The following is an 18402-nucleotide window of genomic DNA, read 5'->3' as shown; positions in this document are numbered from 1 at the left end:
TATAAACATCCTGTTTTCTGAAGATTTTTGTCTCACTTTATTTTTTTTGTTTGGAATTTGTAAGCTTTGCTAAAACCCAGTGCTGTAAGACAGTAAATACTGGATTGTTTAATCTTTTAAAATCAAACTAATGAGCAGCAGTGGCAAATTATTAGCATTTTTCTTTGCTGGACTGAAATAATGATTACTTTTTTCATAATTTCTGGATTTATTTTTTTTTTCCTCATCCTTTATAATGCACAAAATGGAGCACCTCTAATTTCTGTGCAGTTTTCTTTTTGGAAGTGTGACAGGTTTAGACAAGTGTAGAGAAAGGAGAAAATGCTAGGATCGGAGAATGATAGTGATTTTTAGCGTGTCAGACTCCATCAATTTTATGTGGATTGAAAACTGATTTTTTTTCCTCTTCTGAAGAGTTTATTTTTGTATCCTGGCAGCCAAAGGAGTGTGTTCGTTATTTTCCTCTTCTTCCCTTGGCCCCTCCTGCTTTTTTGTAATTTTCCAGCAAATTGCAGGAAAGCAACTGAAACATCTCCAAAGTGCTGAAAATATGCAGGGCGCTTGCAGTTTATTTTTCTTTATACCACTAGGAGTTTAAAATCTAATGGGATACACAGAATGCCATTCAAACAGCATTGGCTGAAATTAAGTTTGTTAGCTTTAACTCAGCTTCCTAATACTGTCTTATTAGGCATTTTTCTGAAAATGCATGTTTTTGGAAGGGAAACGGAGGGCAGCAGGTTGACGCTGTGGGGTTGGTTTTCCTTTCCATTATATGCGGTGTACACAGCTACACCAACAGTGATACTGGGAGGGCAAAGAGAAGCTGGTGCAAAGGTGTAGAGCAGCAGCTGTGGGAGAGTGTGTTGCTTTCATGTCCGTGATTTCTGCAGGTTAGATTGAGCACATGAATCCAGTTGACTGTCCTTGTTTTACACTCTTCATCACGCTTCTTGCTCCTGGTTACCCTTTTAACCATGGCTTTGCTGTATGGTGTGCTCTTCTTGACACATCTGACCTGAGTACTGTATTTCTGCTGCTGTTATTATTCTACATGATTGTGGCTTGCAGTGCTTTGGGCAGTTTGAAGGTAGAAAGCAAAGAACAAGCCATATTAAAAGAAGATTTCTTTGCTGATCTAAGTAGGACTACTCTGAGTTTTCTATCTTTCCACTTCCTTGCTGTACTCAAGCACAGTGAGTACAATAGTGGCTTTTACCAAAAGGCACAAACGTAAGTGAGGCATGTTATGGGGTCCTGATGTAGAGCTTTGTCAGATGTGCTGTGGTCCCGTGTTGCTTTTTGTGAATCTGCTTAGTTCAGCAGGACTCACTAGCTCAGGGTCAGCTCTGCTGTTGACCAAGTTGGCAGGAGAGCCACCATGAGTCAGAAGCAGCCAGAAGAAAGAAGAGACAAGGATTCCCCAGAGGAGGGAAAGGACAGGAGATGGTCCCACTGAGATTTGCATGACTGTCAGTTTTCTTATGTGAAGCTTTGCTACAAAAAGGTCTAGGAAGCAGATTAACACAGCACCTTCACTGGTTCAGCAGTGGGGGAGTAGCTTTGACAGCTTATGGCAAATAGCAGCTTGCTTAGACTTGGTTTGGAGTGTGTAGAAGGTAATGTGTTGGAACAGCTGTAAATCCAGTCAGATCATGGTCTGGGCACATTTTCCTGTTCTTTTGGGGAGGAAATGTGTATGTATTTTTTTGCCTAGCACTTTTTTCCCTCTTCATTACTGTAAGTAGAAATGCAAGGCTCATGTTTCTGCGAGTCCACTAATAGCTGAGTTCCCATCTGGTTATACTCTTTCTGTATTGATCCTGATAGGTGCACTCCTCAGGCACTGGCAAGCTTAAATGTCAGCAGTGGGAGTAGTCCCAGCATGACTTCCAGCTTGTCAAGAAGTTCTTTATCTGTTCTAGTTGTCTGTTTTTCTGAAGTGGGAATACAAACAGGGTCTTCTGTGTGTTACTGTCAGATGTAGGACAATTCAGGTTGGAAGGGGCCTCAGGAGATGTCTGGTTCAGCTGCCTGCCTAAAGCAGGGTCAGCTCTGAGGCTGGAGCAGGTTTATCCCATTTGGCTTTGAAAACCTCCAAAAATGGAGGCTGTCTGGAAGATACAGTACCACTGTTAATAGGTGACTTAAACTCAGTCATGTTTGCCTTCCTTCAGTGCTTCTAGAAAAGAGAAACAAGCCGGTAAGGGTTTTGCTGTCAGTACTTGGCATTGCATGGAGTTTTGCTCCCAGATTTTGGAAATGGGCAAATGAAGACTAAGAACATTTAAAAAAAATATTGTTTGACCTGAAAGTTTGAGTTCTTGACTTGCTCGTTCAATAAAATTGTTTAATACTTAAAGATCTTTGGCTTTTGGAAGAGATTCTGTTCAGAGGGCCAATTACTACTTCCTTAAATTCTTCCAGTTCTTTTACTTTCTGCGATCATGCTGGTGTATTTCTGTAATGCAGCATGAGAGGTGTAGAGGGGTGGGAAATGAGGGCGTCATTTGTGGTCTGCACAGTGAGAAGTGGCAAAGGATTTGCCCCATAGCCACTGACTTGTTCTGTTCTGTCCTAAAACTCAGAGGACACGTGAGGCTGAAAAAATTCATTCCTCAGTTAGAATTTCTGGGGTCATAAGAGAAAATACAAGTTGTCTAACATGCAGGTGTGCTTTGGCCTTGGAAACTTAACTAGTTTCTCAAGATTTACAATTTGAATGAGTATACTATGTTCTGCCCTACCCAGCCTCCCCACACCATAAGAAATCAGAGAAGCATGGCTTAGAACACTTAATCTTAGAAAAAGCAGCAGCCATTCTTCTTAGCAGTTCATCAGTGGGTGTTTATTTACAAATGTGTTATGTAAAGGAGATGGTACTAATTACTCATGTATGTTACATTCTCAGCATTAATTTCAGTCTGTATTTGTTTTTTTTTCCCCAGAAGTTAAGAGCATGTTCTTTCTATGGTTTCATTTGTCTTTTAATTGTTGGTTATATTGTGAAAGTCCATAAGAATTGGGAGTTGTTATTTAACATTCAAAGTTGTTTCTTCAAGGATGTCTGTACAGAAATTTTCTTGACTGTTTAATAAACATGTTCTATGAAAGTGGGCATGTCCTACATTGTCAGGATGAGATAAGATGCCAGGAACTCTTGTCTTTACTTATAACCACAGTCTTTAAGAAAAAAACAGCAAAAGGTCTTGAGCTTGTGTTATTTTCCTTATTTTATTCCTCATTTATTTTTTTAATTTGAAAACTACTTTGAAGGATTTTATATTTTTATATTAGAGATGCATTGATTTAATAATAATTCTCATCTAATTCTGCACAATAACTGTTTGTATGTCTAAAATGAAAAGTTATCATCACTTCTAAGTTATTAACTTACCTAATAATAATGCTTTTCTTTCAGATCCTGTTTGATCAAACCCAAAGATCAATTAAAGCACAGCTTCAGACTTTTGTTAAAGAGTAAGTTAATTTAACTTGTCATGGGAAAACTATAGGTAAAATGGAATTTAAAAACATCTGATTTGAGTGGGTTAGTGAAACATCTTTCCTGCAAATCATCAGCCATAATTGAGAAGTGCACATTAAAGTTTGTCAAAAATCACCCCAAGTCAGTGAGGCGAGAAATGTTGAAATAGTATTAATTTCTGGTCTTAAATATATGTTGTCATTGTCTAAGCTTAGGGGGAAAAGAAAGTGCTTACCAAAGCTTTTCCCTAATTAGCATGAGATGCATTTATTTAAATTTAGATGTTGTCCTTTCCTCAGCAGAGAGAGGCTTCTATCTCATACTTTGTTTGATTTCCATTTGATCCAAGCGTTTCTTGAATATGAAAGCCAAGAAACTGGCTGTAACAGTCACAAGCATGGTCTGTCTAGTGTATATTCAAACACTCTTTTCATACTTTTGATTTCATTTGTTATGTACCTTTCCTTTTTCTTTAGAGATATTAGAAAATTTAAAGATGCAAAGAAACAGTTTGAAAAAGTTAGTGAAGAAAAAGAAAATGCACTGGTAAAAAATGCTCAAGTTCAAAGAAATAAGCAACACGAAGTAGAGGAAGCAACCAATATTTTGACTGCAACACGGAAATGTTTTCGACACATAGCTCTGGATTATGTTCTTCAGGTAAGTACAGCAGTAAATGTTATTCTTCAAAACCATCTGTTATATCTAGTTAGAGACCTGGCCTTTCGAAGTTCTTACTGTAAGCTTTTCAGAAGCTGGAGATTCAGTGACAAAGGAATCACTTTGTCTGCAAGTAATTTATTTTTGTAATGAAATCTGAGCAAAATTAATTTACTTGGTGAATTCATATTGGTTAATGCTTTGGTATTCAGTGCTGTTACTGTAATGACACAGTGTAATTTTCAATTTGAACATTAATTTTGAAAAAAAAAAAAACAAACAGTATTTGCCTGGTACTTAAATATATTTTGTGAGTTGGCTATGCTGTAGTTCCTTGTATATTTGAAGTAAAAGTTGTAACTGAGCCTGAGAAATATGAATTACCTGAATAATTCTGATATAGGATGTTTGCTACTACTACAATCTCAGCTGTTTGCTATGGGTTGTATTTAACAAATCCTACTTGTCTAGAATCCTTAGTTTGGCATCGTGCCACAGGGGAAACCAAGACTATAAGAACTCTTTTGCTTTTTAGTGCTGATCTCCTATAGAGTGTTGGGGGGTGTTCTTTGTCCAGCTACTTTGAATTCTGTGAAATAGTAACATATTTTCTTTTGATACTTAGAATTAATCTGTTTCGTAGTTACCCACAGCTACAGCAAAACAAGATTAGTGGAACTCAGATGGTACCAGGGGTTGGAGGCTCCTAAATGGTTCTGGGGTTCTCCTGTAATCAAACACAGAACAATCCTTTACAATGATGTTGGGTTTATATTAGATGTTGTCATCTTGATTTGTGGCAGCCCAATCAGTTATTTAAAGCTTTAGTGACTGTTCTTTACATTGCACGTATTACCTGTCAAGTGAAGTGGATTGATCTGATCAGCCTGGGTGTGTGTATAGGTACAGTGGTCAGTGGTCGATACTGAACTCCTGCCTTTTGAACACTAAGCACAAAGTTAATTTTGAAGTTTTAAAAGTCAAGTGAGTTATGTACCACTTGGTTATTGCACTAACACCAAGTAGTAGTGGGGGAGCACTGGCAGTTACTGCATTGAACTGTGGATCGTTTGCCTCCTGGAATTAGTGTGTTCAAAATATGAGCAGTTCCTCTTATAAAGATGCATTTAAAATAAGTGAAAAACTTCAGCATCTCTTAATTAACATGGGCAAAAATGAATTCAACTTTAGGAATTCTTTCTACTTGGGTGACTCTTCTTCTGGAAAAGCGGCTTCACAACAATGGTCTCTTTGTACCTATATTGGCTTTAAACTGTATTTCAAAACCTTCCCTTTCCTTTTATTATTTTTTTTTGCCTCACAAGTTGAGGGTTTGTTCTGTACAAACAAATCTTAATTATTTTTGCTGCAGAAGGTTTTCCAAAATACTGACCATTTAAGTATAGAATTACAATCTGGTTTTGATTATAGCTTCAGTAGGTTTATTTCTTTTGCTGGAACTTTAAACTGATATAGAGGTGTTAAATTACAAAATCATGTATGTGTCTGCTAAATGGGACTTTTGAAGTAAAATCTGTAGTTCTGGTTGGCAGCCATAAAGATTAAGGGACAAAGAGGATAGAGGAACTAGGTGAATGTGAAAAATCAGTTATTTTTTCTATAGGACGTGAAATTCTCCAAGTTCTAGGGTGCAGCTTCTTTCAGGAGTTGTGGGGCTGGGTTAGTTTATACTACCAGAAAGAGTTGGAATATGTTGAATTGAGTCTCTTGAAAATGGATACCAGTTTTTCTTTCTTGAAAGGTGTATTATGTTACTTCTAGCTACGTGATGTCATGTATTTTTCCCTCCTAATGTAAGAAAGTTGTGACCATCACTGTGAAATTCTAGTTTCACAAGCATTTTCTGATTGTATCGCTTTAATATAATGGCAAAACTAACATGCATCTTCTTTTAAAAGTGTTTTGTGAAGTCTGATATTGAGTTATGTTCTTCCAGTGTTTTAAGCTTTGATATGATTATGTGAAGTAATTTGAAGTTTACTTCTGTTGGGAAAATTTGCAAGTAGAATATAACAAGGTGCTTGTTTTTGTTTTTTTTTTTTCCAGATCAATGTTCTTCAGTCTAAAAGGAGATCAGAAATCTTAAAATCAGTAAGACATGCTTTATTTTCCATATAGAAAATACTTAAGTACATCTGAAATTAAAAACATAGCTGCAAAAGTATATTTTTTTCTTTCCCCCATGAAAACATAACCGGTACATTTGGCACTTTAGCAGCAGCCACTTTGCCCTTTACTGTAGCTGGATGTAGATGTTATTGATGATCCTTTTGGTTCAGATTTGAACACCTTAAGGTTTTCACTGCTGTTGACTCTTTATGGTTTCATGGTTAAAATCAAACTTGGCCAAGAATTCTGCTGCTGAGGTCTGCTATATTCGTTTATAAACAATAAGTACTTATCATAATCTAAGATAGATTCAGCTCTATACAAAATGCTTTAGTGTGGGACTTCCTAAATAAATATACAGTTATATCTGCATGCTAGTTTTCTTCTGATAGTATTCCCTTTTCTGCTTTGTATTATCTCTGTAAAAAGTTTACTGAGGTAGAAAATGCCTAATTAAGTGGTGCCCTCTTTGCAAGGTTTGCAGTTGTAGTCCCGCAATTTCCTTTCTTCCTTTAAATAACAAACACTTCAGTTGGATCACAGCTTTATAGCTGCTTGCTGTTCTGCTCTGCATCTTCCCGACTTGTGTTCTTTTTTAGGACTGGACAGTCTTCTCAGCTATATTCATAAAGGTTATGGTTTTGGATCATTAGTAAATATATTTTGTAGTCCCTCTCTGTTTTACGTGTCCTAGTTCAACAAGAGATAACAAAAGTTTGGGTGGTATGAATTAGAAGTAATTTTCTGCCCTTAGTAGGTGGTTGTTGTTAATGGGTTTAATCCTGTTAACTAATTTCAGAGATTTTTGGCTTAGTTCTTTCCTGCTTTAACCTTGCATATTTATTTGCAATATTAGAAGCTGTATGAGATATTGATGTAAAATTGCCAGAACACAAGAGAGCAGAAATTAAGCCCAGAATTATTTTGCTTTATTTTGTGTTCATATGGATTACTTCAGGGATATGTTTATGTGATATCTGATAAATATTTATCCTTTTAAAAAAGATACTATTTTTCCTTCTAGATGTTATCGTTCATGTATGCCCATCTGGCTTTTTTCCACCAAGGCTATGATCTTTTCAGTGAACTTGGGCCCTATATGAAAGATCTTGGTGCACAGGTAATAAATTACTTTAAAAATTCATAATTATATGCTGGTATTTATGAAAACTTCATATATGTGTACTTGTCAGGTACATTGTAGATTTATGCAACAAACAGGGAACTGTAGTCTGATAAAGGCAAAGCATAAAAACACCTTTAAAGTGGTTTGAATGAAAACAGAAACTACAAGTTGCCTGTTTACTAAAATTAATACTACCTTTAGGATTTACATACTTAAACATAGCTATGTAGTGCCATTTGAGGTTTGCTGGTATTCAGGACACTGGATTGTTTTCTTTTAAGAATTTTTGTATATGACATTTGTTATAAATATATTTAACAATAAAAAGTGGGATTTCTTTTCTTTCTATTTGTATACATTAATTACTGTAGAAATTATTCAGCATGCCAAAAATATAATTGTTAGCAACTTAGACCATAAAACAGAAGTCTGATTTTAACTGGTGCAGAACTGAGTTCATACATTAAATCCTTCTTGCCCAGTTTTGTTGTTTAAGAATGCGTAATTGCTCATAAGTGGTCTCAGGGACTGATGAAACTGTTATATGGATCACAGCCAACTGCATACGAGAGAGACTGAAAATGGTTGTGCAAAATAGATTAAGGATGTACAACAATCAACTGAGGATGCTTCTGTGGTGCAAGAAGACTCAGCAGGGTTCTGACTTGTTTTTGGGTAAAGCTGAATGGGCCTGGAAATACTTGTACAACAATTTTTTGCCTCTATCACAGGACTTTGAACAACTGCTCTGATGCAGAACCCTCTATTGCTGCTTCCCAACCTGATCCACAAAACCAGGTCAACACAAATTCTGTCTATCCAGATACAAAAGCAAATAAATGATAGCAGATGTTTATTTGCATTCATCTCCAGTAGATATGTCATTGAAATGACACAGTTCTGAGCTAGTTATTCCTGCCACAGCACTGTTGTCATCTGTCTGCTTTAGCCTGCTTCAGTGTCTGTGCAGTGAAGCAGATTGGGAACTGTAGAAAATAACTCCAACAATCAAATGTCTAAACAGTTATTTTTCTGCTCGAGTAGTCCCTAATCAGGTTACTGTGGGTCTTAATTACTTGTACAAACACACATCAGGGAGGTGTGTGCTTGTGTGTGGCGAGCAAGTGATGGAGAAGAGCTGGGCTGCTCGGGCTGGCGCTGCCATGGGCCAGGGAAGGGCTGCACAGCTCCAGCCTCTGTGTTTGCTGTAACAGCGGCACCTGAAAGGTGCAGGTGCACATGACTCTGTCCTTTGTTGTGACTGTTACTTGTTCACGTCTGTCCATTTTGAGTTGTAACTGTATAACTGTAGTGTTTTGATAGTATAGAATGTGTTCTGTACCATGTGTGTTCTGTACCTCTCCAGAAGGGAGGATGAAGGAAGGAGACAAAAACTATGGAGCTGGTAGTGGTTTCTACTACCATCTAGGCTTCAATGTTTCCATTTAATTGGGAATATTTGAGCAAGGAACACAAGATTATTTCTGAATGGCTGGTCAGCCTTTTGCTTGGTCTGGTAAGGAGCGTTGTGTAACACGTATTTTGGTGCTGGTATCATAGCAACTGAACGAGTTAAACTTAGAAAATCCAATGCTAAGAATGCTTGAGTTGTACAATTTGCTGAAATATTATTTTGTGGCAGACCTTGGCATTTAAGTAATGGATATTTTTCATGACAGAGGCAGACTTTTAAATAGCTTATGAAAGTTGAACAGTTAATGGCTTTGCCATTTGTGTTGGTTGATGCTTCTGCCTTTAACAGGTCAGAGAGGAGGTATGTTGTGACATAACAAAACAAAGGCTTACTTGATTTTTCTGAAAATACTGGCAGATTCTTTCTGCTGGTGAGTTTTCATTCACAGATAAATTTTGTGCATGATCTTGATTACAAGGTTAAGCAGCACCTAAAGATTTAAAATTGAAGTGGTCTTAAATAGTAGAGTTATAATTTTTAATTATTTCATTTTGCATTTTCAAAATAACTGGTTTACATAATGGAATAGGATTGAGTGATTTTGTTTGTGGATATTTTAGATCAGGGTAGGATTACTTGTGAATCAGATCATTGTAAGGGAATCTTCAGTGGCACACAAGTGTCATATAAGCTTTTGCATGGAAGTGATGGTATTTGGCACTTTTCATGTTTAATGTAGTATTAATTTAAAAAGAAAACCTACTTGAATTCTAATTTTGGGCCATGCCGCTGCGTTCGGTATTGTGTCTGCATCGTTGTTTAGTGAGATGCTGTGACTGGGATTACTGGCAGTCTTGTGTTATGGGCTGGAGGAAGGGGGAGTTCATCAGATTCCATGGCTTGTCACATAACTACCAAGCTAACTGGTCTTTCAGGCAGCATCTGCTTCTAACCATATTTCTTATTTAAACATCAAAGTCCGTACAAAAAAAGACCTTACTCTTAAAGGATATCTTTAATTTCCTGCCTTTTTTTTTCCCTTCTGGTTTTAAAAGAAAAAAGTTGATATGGTAGTGCTGTAGACAGGCTTGCAGCAAGTTTTGTCACAGACTTTCTAAGGATGCTAACTTAAATCTTCTCTGCTGTGACAGTCTCTTCTTTGCAAAACTGTATTGTTTTTATTTCTGAAACTAGAAACAGTTTGAATGGTTCTACCTAAGATTTCAAGGAATTCTGCTTAAATACTGCTGATGACCTGATCAAAACGATCAATAAAAAAGCCTGGTTGGAGGCAGTTTTTCTCCCTTTGTGGAGGGGAAAAATCTCTAGCATTCTCTCCTTGTGGTGTTTGCTGCTCGTGCCAGCGCTGCTGCACAGGCCAGCCAGCCAGAGCCGCTGGAGCCTGAGTCATGCTCTTCGGAGACTGAGCACCAATGCGGTACAGAGTCGCATATGCTTGGCACCATGCTGTTCCTTGAAACAGTTCTTCTAAGGCTTACAAGAAATGGCCACCTTTCGTAGGGGTTAATTCAGGATGGTAGAGCAGTGCTTCAAACGAGGCTTCTGTGGTTATTCAAGGTAAACACTTTGCAACCAGAGAAGTAATTATACTATGCAAATAAAACAAAAGTCGTGCAATGTTTAGACATAATGTGTTCTTTTTTTTTCCAGCATTATGAAATCTACTGATCCAAATTTATCTTGAAATCTAAAGATCCCATTTTCTGTTTCTCTTTACAGCTGGATCAGTTGGCTGTAGATGCTGCAAAGGAGAAGAGAGATATGGAGCAAAAGCACTCCACTATTCAGCAAAAGGTACTTGAGGGAATGTAAAAGGCAGGCTGCACACACGTTTTTATCTCTGGCATCTCTCCCCAGCAGTGCATCTCTGCATTGGAACTGTGAGGGATGGCATCTTTAGTGAGATACTCTTGCACAGGGTTAGATTGCAGATATTAATTTTGTATTGCAGAACAAGGTACTATGTTTAGTTTTGAATGAAACATAAATAGAACAGTAGAATTTGAATGCTGGGACTCTAACATTTCATTAGAACTCTTAATTCTAATTACATCTTGCATTCAGTATAGTTGTAGAAGATTGCTGTCTTTTCCTCCTGTGTCTGTAGAAGAGCTGTATGTGCTGCACAGTCATACGTATCACTTTCTGTCTGAGCTGTGCCAAATACGAGTGCAGCACTTTGAGGCAGAGTGTGGCAGCTGCTATTGCATATGAAGAGCAAAAGTAAACATCTGTAAAGGTTGTCTATTGTATGGTGTTCAACTGTACCCAAAAATGAAAGTGAAAGCATTCAATTGCTCTTTTGGGAAGATTTGTATGTGCAATAATTCATGTTTTTGCTTGTTGAGAAAAATATAGAAAGTTCATGTTGTGAGGGGAATGACTTCTGTTGTTTGGGTGTTTCAGAAGCTCTAGATCAGTGTTGGTCTTGCAGGTAAAATGCTAGAAGTTCAAAATATTTCCACTTAACTCTCCAGTAATGAGCTAATACTGCAGGTACTTTTGAAAGGGATTAGATACCAGTTTAAAGGTAATACAACACTTCTTACTCTCATTCAAATACATTCTGTATCTGTTCAGGTGGCATAAATTTTTTTAACCCCCCCCCCACACACACACAAAAAAAAAACCAACCCAAAACCAAAAACTAACCAAACAAAAAAACCTCATGTAAATGAAATCTGATTAGTAAATAAATTCAGGAATGAAAACATATGAAGATTATAATTTAGGTAGTCTGAATAGGAGTCAATATTAGTGGGAAAATGTGATTTTTTTTTTTTTTTTTTTTTTGGTTGCTGAATGTTTTTGGACTCCATCCCATCATCCCTACAGGAGTTGGTGGGCAGTATCAGGGTTGCTGTAAAGGCGACACTCAGCAGAGACGCTGATGGGTTTTAGGGCAGCGCTGAGGTGCGGTGTTTGGGGGCAGACAGGAGATTAGTACAGGCAGGGAAGGGGAAGAAAGGGAAAATGGGACAGAGATGGAACTTGAGAATTAACAGCGATGTTCAAACTTGAGTTTGGGTTCAGTAGGCCTAGTTTTATTGTTAGAGAACAGCAGTGATTGGTGAAGGATGAAAGTTATGGGCATTTATCTTTTAATCGGCCATAGAAAAACAACTTTTTACGGTGAATTATGGTCATTGCTGTTGCCAATGGTGTTTACAGTCTGTTTTTTCTTCAAATGCTGCTTAAGGCTGCTTTACAGGTAAACCATTTCTAATAGTATCTATGGTTATTGAAACTTTCAAGCTTCATGAAACTCGATAAGCTATATCCGTGTGTAATATAAATATTCTTGGTTTCAAGTACAAATGACAATTATTATGAGGTTATTAATATATTGTTCCTTATTTTAATTGAATGAGAATTTTATGCTGTCTCTAAAACATGATCAGGGCAGTCAGATTGTATTGTATGTTGTCCTATGAAGTTCTGTGTATCAAGTTCTTTGTCTCCTGTGCTTATCAGTGAAGTCATTGATAGATTTTTGTGATGATAATGCTTAGATTAATGCATCTAGGCTTTGGAGGGCATGCTTTATTGGAAATTCCTCTTATAGCTTGTCAGGTAATTTTCTTGGTTTCTTACTCAAGTCATGTTGTCTGCTTGTGATTTGTCTCCTCCTAGTTGCTTTTCCCAACCTTCCCACCAAGTTTGCTTCTAGCTTATCAGGATTTGTTTACTCAAGATACTAAAAATCGTTCTCACTCCAGCTGTTTCCTGCGCAGTCCCTTGGATGCAGGGTGTTTTAGTTTTTTTTATGAAAAAGGGATTTGAATACAACAAAAACAAAGATGTACTAGTATTTCATGTGACTCGTATGCTCAAATGACATTTTGCCTTCTTTCACTTGTCTTGGACTGTAAACCTCATTACTGTTTTTTTGTTGTTTTAAGTGCTTCCTCAAGGGAATTTCAACTTAAGCAGGACAAGTGTCTCTTCTGCTGATGGGTTAGAAATGGGGAGTTGCACAGTTAGTGTCCTGTTTAGTTTATGCTGGGGTAGCTTTTCAGATCAGTGTTTTCTTTGGTACTTATGCTCCCCCATTTACTGCCTTTTAAAAAACTCTAACAATTCTGCTTCTCTATAGTAAAAAACATATTGAATACATATTCAATGTTGAAATGCTGGTAGATGTTGGAAAATGTACTGTTAAAATGGCTTGAATAGCTTTTGTGGCCTGCTAGCAATCTTTATATTAAAAGCAAATAGCAAACTCTGCTGCTGAAGAGTATAGATGTTTATGTTTTGGTAACAAGAGAAACAGACAAAATACAAGCTATGAAATTAATCCAGTAAGTGTGATAAATTTATAAGTTTGTATGAAAATGCATTCACTGAAACACTGTCAAGAATAGCAAGTACTCTGTGACCCACCAGATTGGTATTAATTGTGGAAATGAAAGCTGGTTTTCCATTGCCAGCTGGTTTCCTATCTCTCATGGACATTTAAAGAAATGGTAAAAAGGCCTGAAGGCAGGCTGTGTGCTTCACCTATGGAACCCACTTCTAGATGTTTCTCTTCCAGTAACTGGCCAACCTGGAAAAACGTGTGTCAGAGTAGAAGCTATAGATGTTCCTTCCTTCAAATCTGAGTGAAATGTGTGACACAGCACTTCAGTTTAATTTGCATAATACTGACTTAATTGTCTTAGTTTGATTAGGTGAAATGTACTTTACTCCTGACATCTGAATTTTAAACATAATTTGTTTACTAATTAGTCTTTATCAGCTGCGTGTTTGCTTAGGCAATCCAAAATTCTGAATCACATGAAGTGACTGGCTTTATTAACATGCGATTCTCAATGCAGGACACTGGAAAGATATGGATGTATTTCTCTCCACCCCCTGGTTATTTTTCATGATTCACTAAAATTTTCCATGCACCAAGATAAAAATAAACTGTGACTGCTTTTCTCCCATTCTGTAATTATAAAATAGCAGAGACTATAAGATCAGACACTGCTTATCTAGTTTCTTTTTCTACTTGTATCCTTTTAATTGAAATGAAGTGTGAGGGGTTTTTTGTTCGTCTTTTTCCTGACCACAACTTTATCAATGAAGTTTTATGGATAAAACATATGGAAGCCTCATTCCCTCCCCTGGGTTGGGAGTCTGCAATGTATAGTTAGGAAAATACGAAACATTTTTCTGTATACTCTTGTGTTTTTATCTTCTCTGTAGAGGTGGAAGTCAATCAGGGAAGCCATTAAAAATGATTCTAAGTGCACTTCATGAGGAAGGCTCAGTATTTTAGGCAACGTGGACTGAGAGTGTAGCGTGATAGATGATCCAAAGGAGTTTTCCTATCATGCTTGTATGTGTCTTCAAAGTGTAAATCTAGATTCATTGGAAAAGACAGTTGCATTTTCTGCAGCAGTTCTCCAAACCTGGAGGAAAATGTGATTACACAGTAGTTTGGACAGAAAAGGCTGAGGGAATGTGTGTTGTCTTTCACTAGACAAGGAGTTGCAGGTATCACTGAGGCAGGAAGATGCAAATCTTTAGCAGGTTTCATTATGTTTGGGAGCTGGTAAGTTAGAGTAATTTATCATTTTGGGGGGAGGGAGGGAATGTGACATCAGCATTTTGAAGTCAGTGCCTATAGGGGTTTTGTCTTTTTTTTTTTTTTTTTCTTTCCTTTGAAAAGATAAGGAAGGAAAAAAAGACTTTTAACACTTCAAGAATGTTTTTTGTATGTCATAAATTGTGAAATACTAAGTTAAAATTGTACTGTGATACTTGGTGTTTGTGCTTACATTAAATGTTTAATGTTCAGCATGTTCTGATCTAGAAAGCAGGCAGAAAATCAAAGTTATTAAATACTGAATAATGCATGAATTTGTGATTTTGGAGGAGCCTTTATTTGCAACCCATGTGTTTATTCAGATCAGTATATGGTAGTGATACGATAGTTCCATTTTCTTCTGGAACTCTTACTTTTGCTTTGATAATCTGACAGTGAATTAACAAAAACCTAGATCTAACATTTAAAATTTAGTTAATCTATTCACATTGGTAATAGCTGGAAACACTGAGTAACTTTTTGGAATTTGCTGCCGTACTGGCCTGGGGGTATAAAGGACTCATTTTGATATTTGTAACCACTTCACTGTCTTGTTTCATTAACCTTGGATTAGACCAAATCATCTGCATGTATAAGAGTAAACATCGAGTGTGGCAAAAAAGTTGTGTGCAGGCTGGAATGTAACATAGGGCTAATGGTCTGGGTTGTGAAACTATTTATATATGTGTGTATATATATATATGTGTGTGTGTGTATATATATATATATATAGCCTCTTTTCCCCTATGTATAGATAAATTACTAAAGAGTAAAATACACAACAGATTTACAGACATACTTTTCACACAAAGCTGATGTTTGGAATTTACAAAAAGTACCTGCTGAAGCTATGGGAGAGTGACATTATGAAATATCCTGTATCTTTGGTGTTTAACCTGTTTGTTTGGTTCTGAAACTTAATTTTCACTGATGTCTCTTCTGCCCTAGTTAAGGGGAAGAAATTTTTTCTAATGATGTATTTTACTAGCAGTGAAATTAAATAATAGCATGTATATTATTTTGATCTCTAGACATAGCTTATGATAAATGGTGTCATCCCATGTGTGCTTTTTCAAGCAGCCCAGTAGCTGGAGCCTCCCACCTGCCCTGAGCTCTGTGGCTTTCAGATGAGATATGAATACATGTGGCAATTATTTTGCTTTATTGCATAGTCTGCCCTACCTTTGCTGGCACTGTTAACCTTTCTAAAATTTGTAAAGCTGTTATTAACTGTTATTACCTGTTATTATTTGTTATTAGATGGATTAAAATGTATATTCTCTTGTGCTACTTGTAGCTTCATATTCTTGTCAGAGATCATGAAGGAAAAAGTTACTGCTTAGCTCTTGTCATCACTGCCAGCACCCTGAGCGTTTTGATTTAGGGAAAACTGGTGGCGTCATCTTTATTTGGTTACTTGTCTCATAAGTTCTGAACCAGCTCCCTTGTCAAGATGACAGAGCTGAAGAAAATGCTGAAGCACAACTGGCTCTGTACAGGTGTCTGCAGCAGCCTGCGATTGCTTTTCAGTTTTGACTCCAAACTCCCATTGTCCCTTTACCTTACTCCTGCCTTTCTTTGCAATGCATATGAGGCCGTTTGAGCAGACAGGTGAAGCATCAGATGCTCCATCAGTAATGTTTGCCCTCTACTTGGCCATAGAGGTCACCAATACCCGAGCAAGTTCTCTTTGTATTGCAGGTAAAGTAAAATTCTTCAGCATTCTGATGTGTTGAAAATATTTTTTAAGAGAGTGTCAGGGGCTAAGAGTCATGCTGTGACCAGTAAATGTTGCAAGCAAAACTTCTTTTTTCCTTCTTTTTTACATTAGTGTTTCCTGTATTTGATGTGTCATTTGAAACTGCAATGTCTTTTTCTTGTTCCTTTGTACCAGGATTATTCCAGTGATGATACTAAACTAGAATACAATGTAGATGCAGCCAATGGTATTGTTATGGAGGGTTATCTATTTAAGCGAGCCAGCAATGCCTTCAAGACTTGGAACAGGTAATTATTCAGAACCTCTGTTTACTAACTTGTTAAGATACTGCTTGTTAAGCTGGATTCTGATCTGACTCATAACCTTTGCAACTCACTGATTCCACAATTTGGACAGAGCACTTGGACAACTTTGTTAATTCATGTAGAAATGAAACTTCAAAGCCATTTTTCCTTATTTCCTGTCCTAGTTGTTTGCAAACCTTTTTCTAAGTGTGTATCTTAAAGTCTGGAGAAGTTCTGTGAATGGAAAGCTTGTTTGGCTGTGTGCACTCTGTCTCTATAATTGCATTTTAGCCTTACTTTGGGGTTGAAAAAGAGCAATCCTTATGGTTGTATGCAATAAGCTATATAAATGCATATGCTGGGAAAATAAGTGTTAGAGGTCAAAGTAAGCTGGAAGTTGTCTGGCTGTTGGAAGCAGGGAAACGTGGTGGAGGACTCCAGGACTTGAGGTATTTTTCCTGAAAGATAAGTGTGTAATTGTTACCCTTTACAACTCCTGTCTTGGGCAGTGACTTCTGCATAGTAGTTTTGATGGTCCTGCTTGGAATTCAAAACATATTTTTAGTCCTGTCTCTTTAACATATATTTTACTATTGTTTAAATATTTTTCTCACTGAACAGGATTTCTTTTGCAGTTCCAAGGGTGTACACTTCTTTCAATGAAATATTATGCTGGAGCATACTGTCTTATGCTCTGATTTTTGCAGCTGTGCTTGTTAAACTATTTGCCCTGTTTCAAAAGCCAGTATGTGTGTGGTCCCTTCCAACCTTAATTATTCCATAATTCTTGGAGCATTGTGGAACATTACAAGTCTGTAACAAACTGAGATTGCTTCACTTAAATCTGTAGTGTAGGCTGATTCAAGGGCTGCTGGTGTCAATAAGACTTATCTATTAGCAAGCCATGGGCAACTAGTGTGAGAGATTTTGCTTTGGACTCATTCTAGTCTGGTCCTGTGGTCTGATTATCCGTCTGTAATTGTAAAGTACCTTCTGGGTTAGTTTCATCCAAGCAGAATTTTGAGTTTTCCAAGACAAATCTGTGAGGCATGAAAGGACGGTGAAGGGAGAAAACTGGGAGATAACGCTTCAAAAGCACGTTCCTGGTCTGGAGTAAAATCCTTGTGTAAGCACACTAAGAAAGCCCGCAGCGGCGGGGCGGGAGATCATCCTTTACTGGCTTCTCAACGGACTGAGAGGGTCGTTTTCACAAGTCTCTTGCTAAGTGACCAAAGGCAAAACTCTGACTCCCTCTCTGGGTTCTGTGGGACGGCACAAAGGCTTTGCTGGCTGGGGGGGGCAGGACAGGACTGTTGGCATGTTGCTGAAAAATATTTTTTTTTCCACATGGCTTCATACCTATTAATACTGTACACGTATTTTAGCTCAAGGTGTTCAAGGAGTAGGATTCAATTAAAACTAATTTCTATGTCTTGGAAATATAAATGGACACAAAATAAATATGGGGAATTCATAATTAAATTGAGATACACAATGACATTGTTTCAGGTTAAGTTACAGGTTTGAGCATATGTAATAAACGTATCTAAACAATGGGTTATTTAAGAGAGACAAACAGCTCAGTGAGTCAGAACTAGCTACATTTACGATATAATTTCTATTTGCTATATATAAAACCTATATTTTATATTTATATATAGCTTTTTTTCTTCTGTTTGTCACAGGACTTGTAAATAAAGCTAAACCTGTAACCTTTTTTAATCTTAGATTCTTGATTATTTATCTCACTGTGATAGGCTAGTTTGATGTTTTGGAATGAGGCAGATAATAGCATTGGTTGTCCCCTCTATAAACACCGTTTAGAAATTGAATCAATCATTTTAATTTGTACTTCACATGTTTACAAACCATTATTAACTGTTGTGAAACTACTACTACTATTATCATACATAAAATATATGAGACCTTAAGATAACTATTGCTTTTTGAATCTAGTCCAATTTCTCATGTTTTAATAAAAACAAGTA

At 37.0% G+C, this 18402-nt stretch overlaps 1 protein-coding gene across 2 annotated transcripts in view; it reads left to right on the top strand.

Annotated features, from left to right (window-relative positions):
• ACAP2 (ArfGAP with coiled-coil, ankyrin repeat and PH domains 2) overlaps positions 1 to 18402 on the top strand; it is a 64342-nt gene that overhangs the window by 21707 nt on the left and 24233 nt on the right. For both annotated transcript variants that reach the window (XM_082056746.1, XM_082056745.1), the window contains exons 5-10: positions 3422 to 3480; positions 3964 to 4147; positions 6215 to 6259; positions 7302 to 7397; positions 10558 to 10632; positions 16305 to 16417. In XM_082056746.1, the coding sequence (XP_081912872.1) occupies positions 3422 to 3480; positions 3964 to 4147; positions 6215 to 6259; positions 7302 to 7397; positions 10558 to 10632; positions 16305 to 16417 (572 nt within the window). The remainder of the gene's footprint in view (positions 1 to 3421; positions 3481 to 3963; positions 4148 to 6214; positions 6260 to 7301; positions 7398 to 10557; positions 10633 to 16304; positions 16418 to 18402) is intronic.

The sequence above is a fragment of the Streptopelia decaocto genome (genome assembly GCF_964273445.1).
Source record: "Streptopelia decaocto genome assembly, chromosome: 6".
NCBI lineage: Eukaryota > Metazoa > Chordata > Aves > Columbiformes > Columbidae > Streptopelia > Streptopelia decaocto.
Note: the sequence above shows the minus strand (reverse complement) of the source record. Positions and strands in the feature narration are given on the sequence as shown.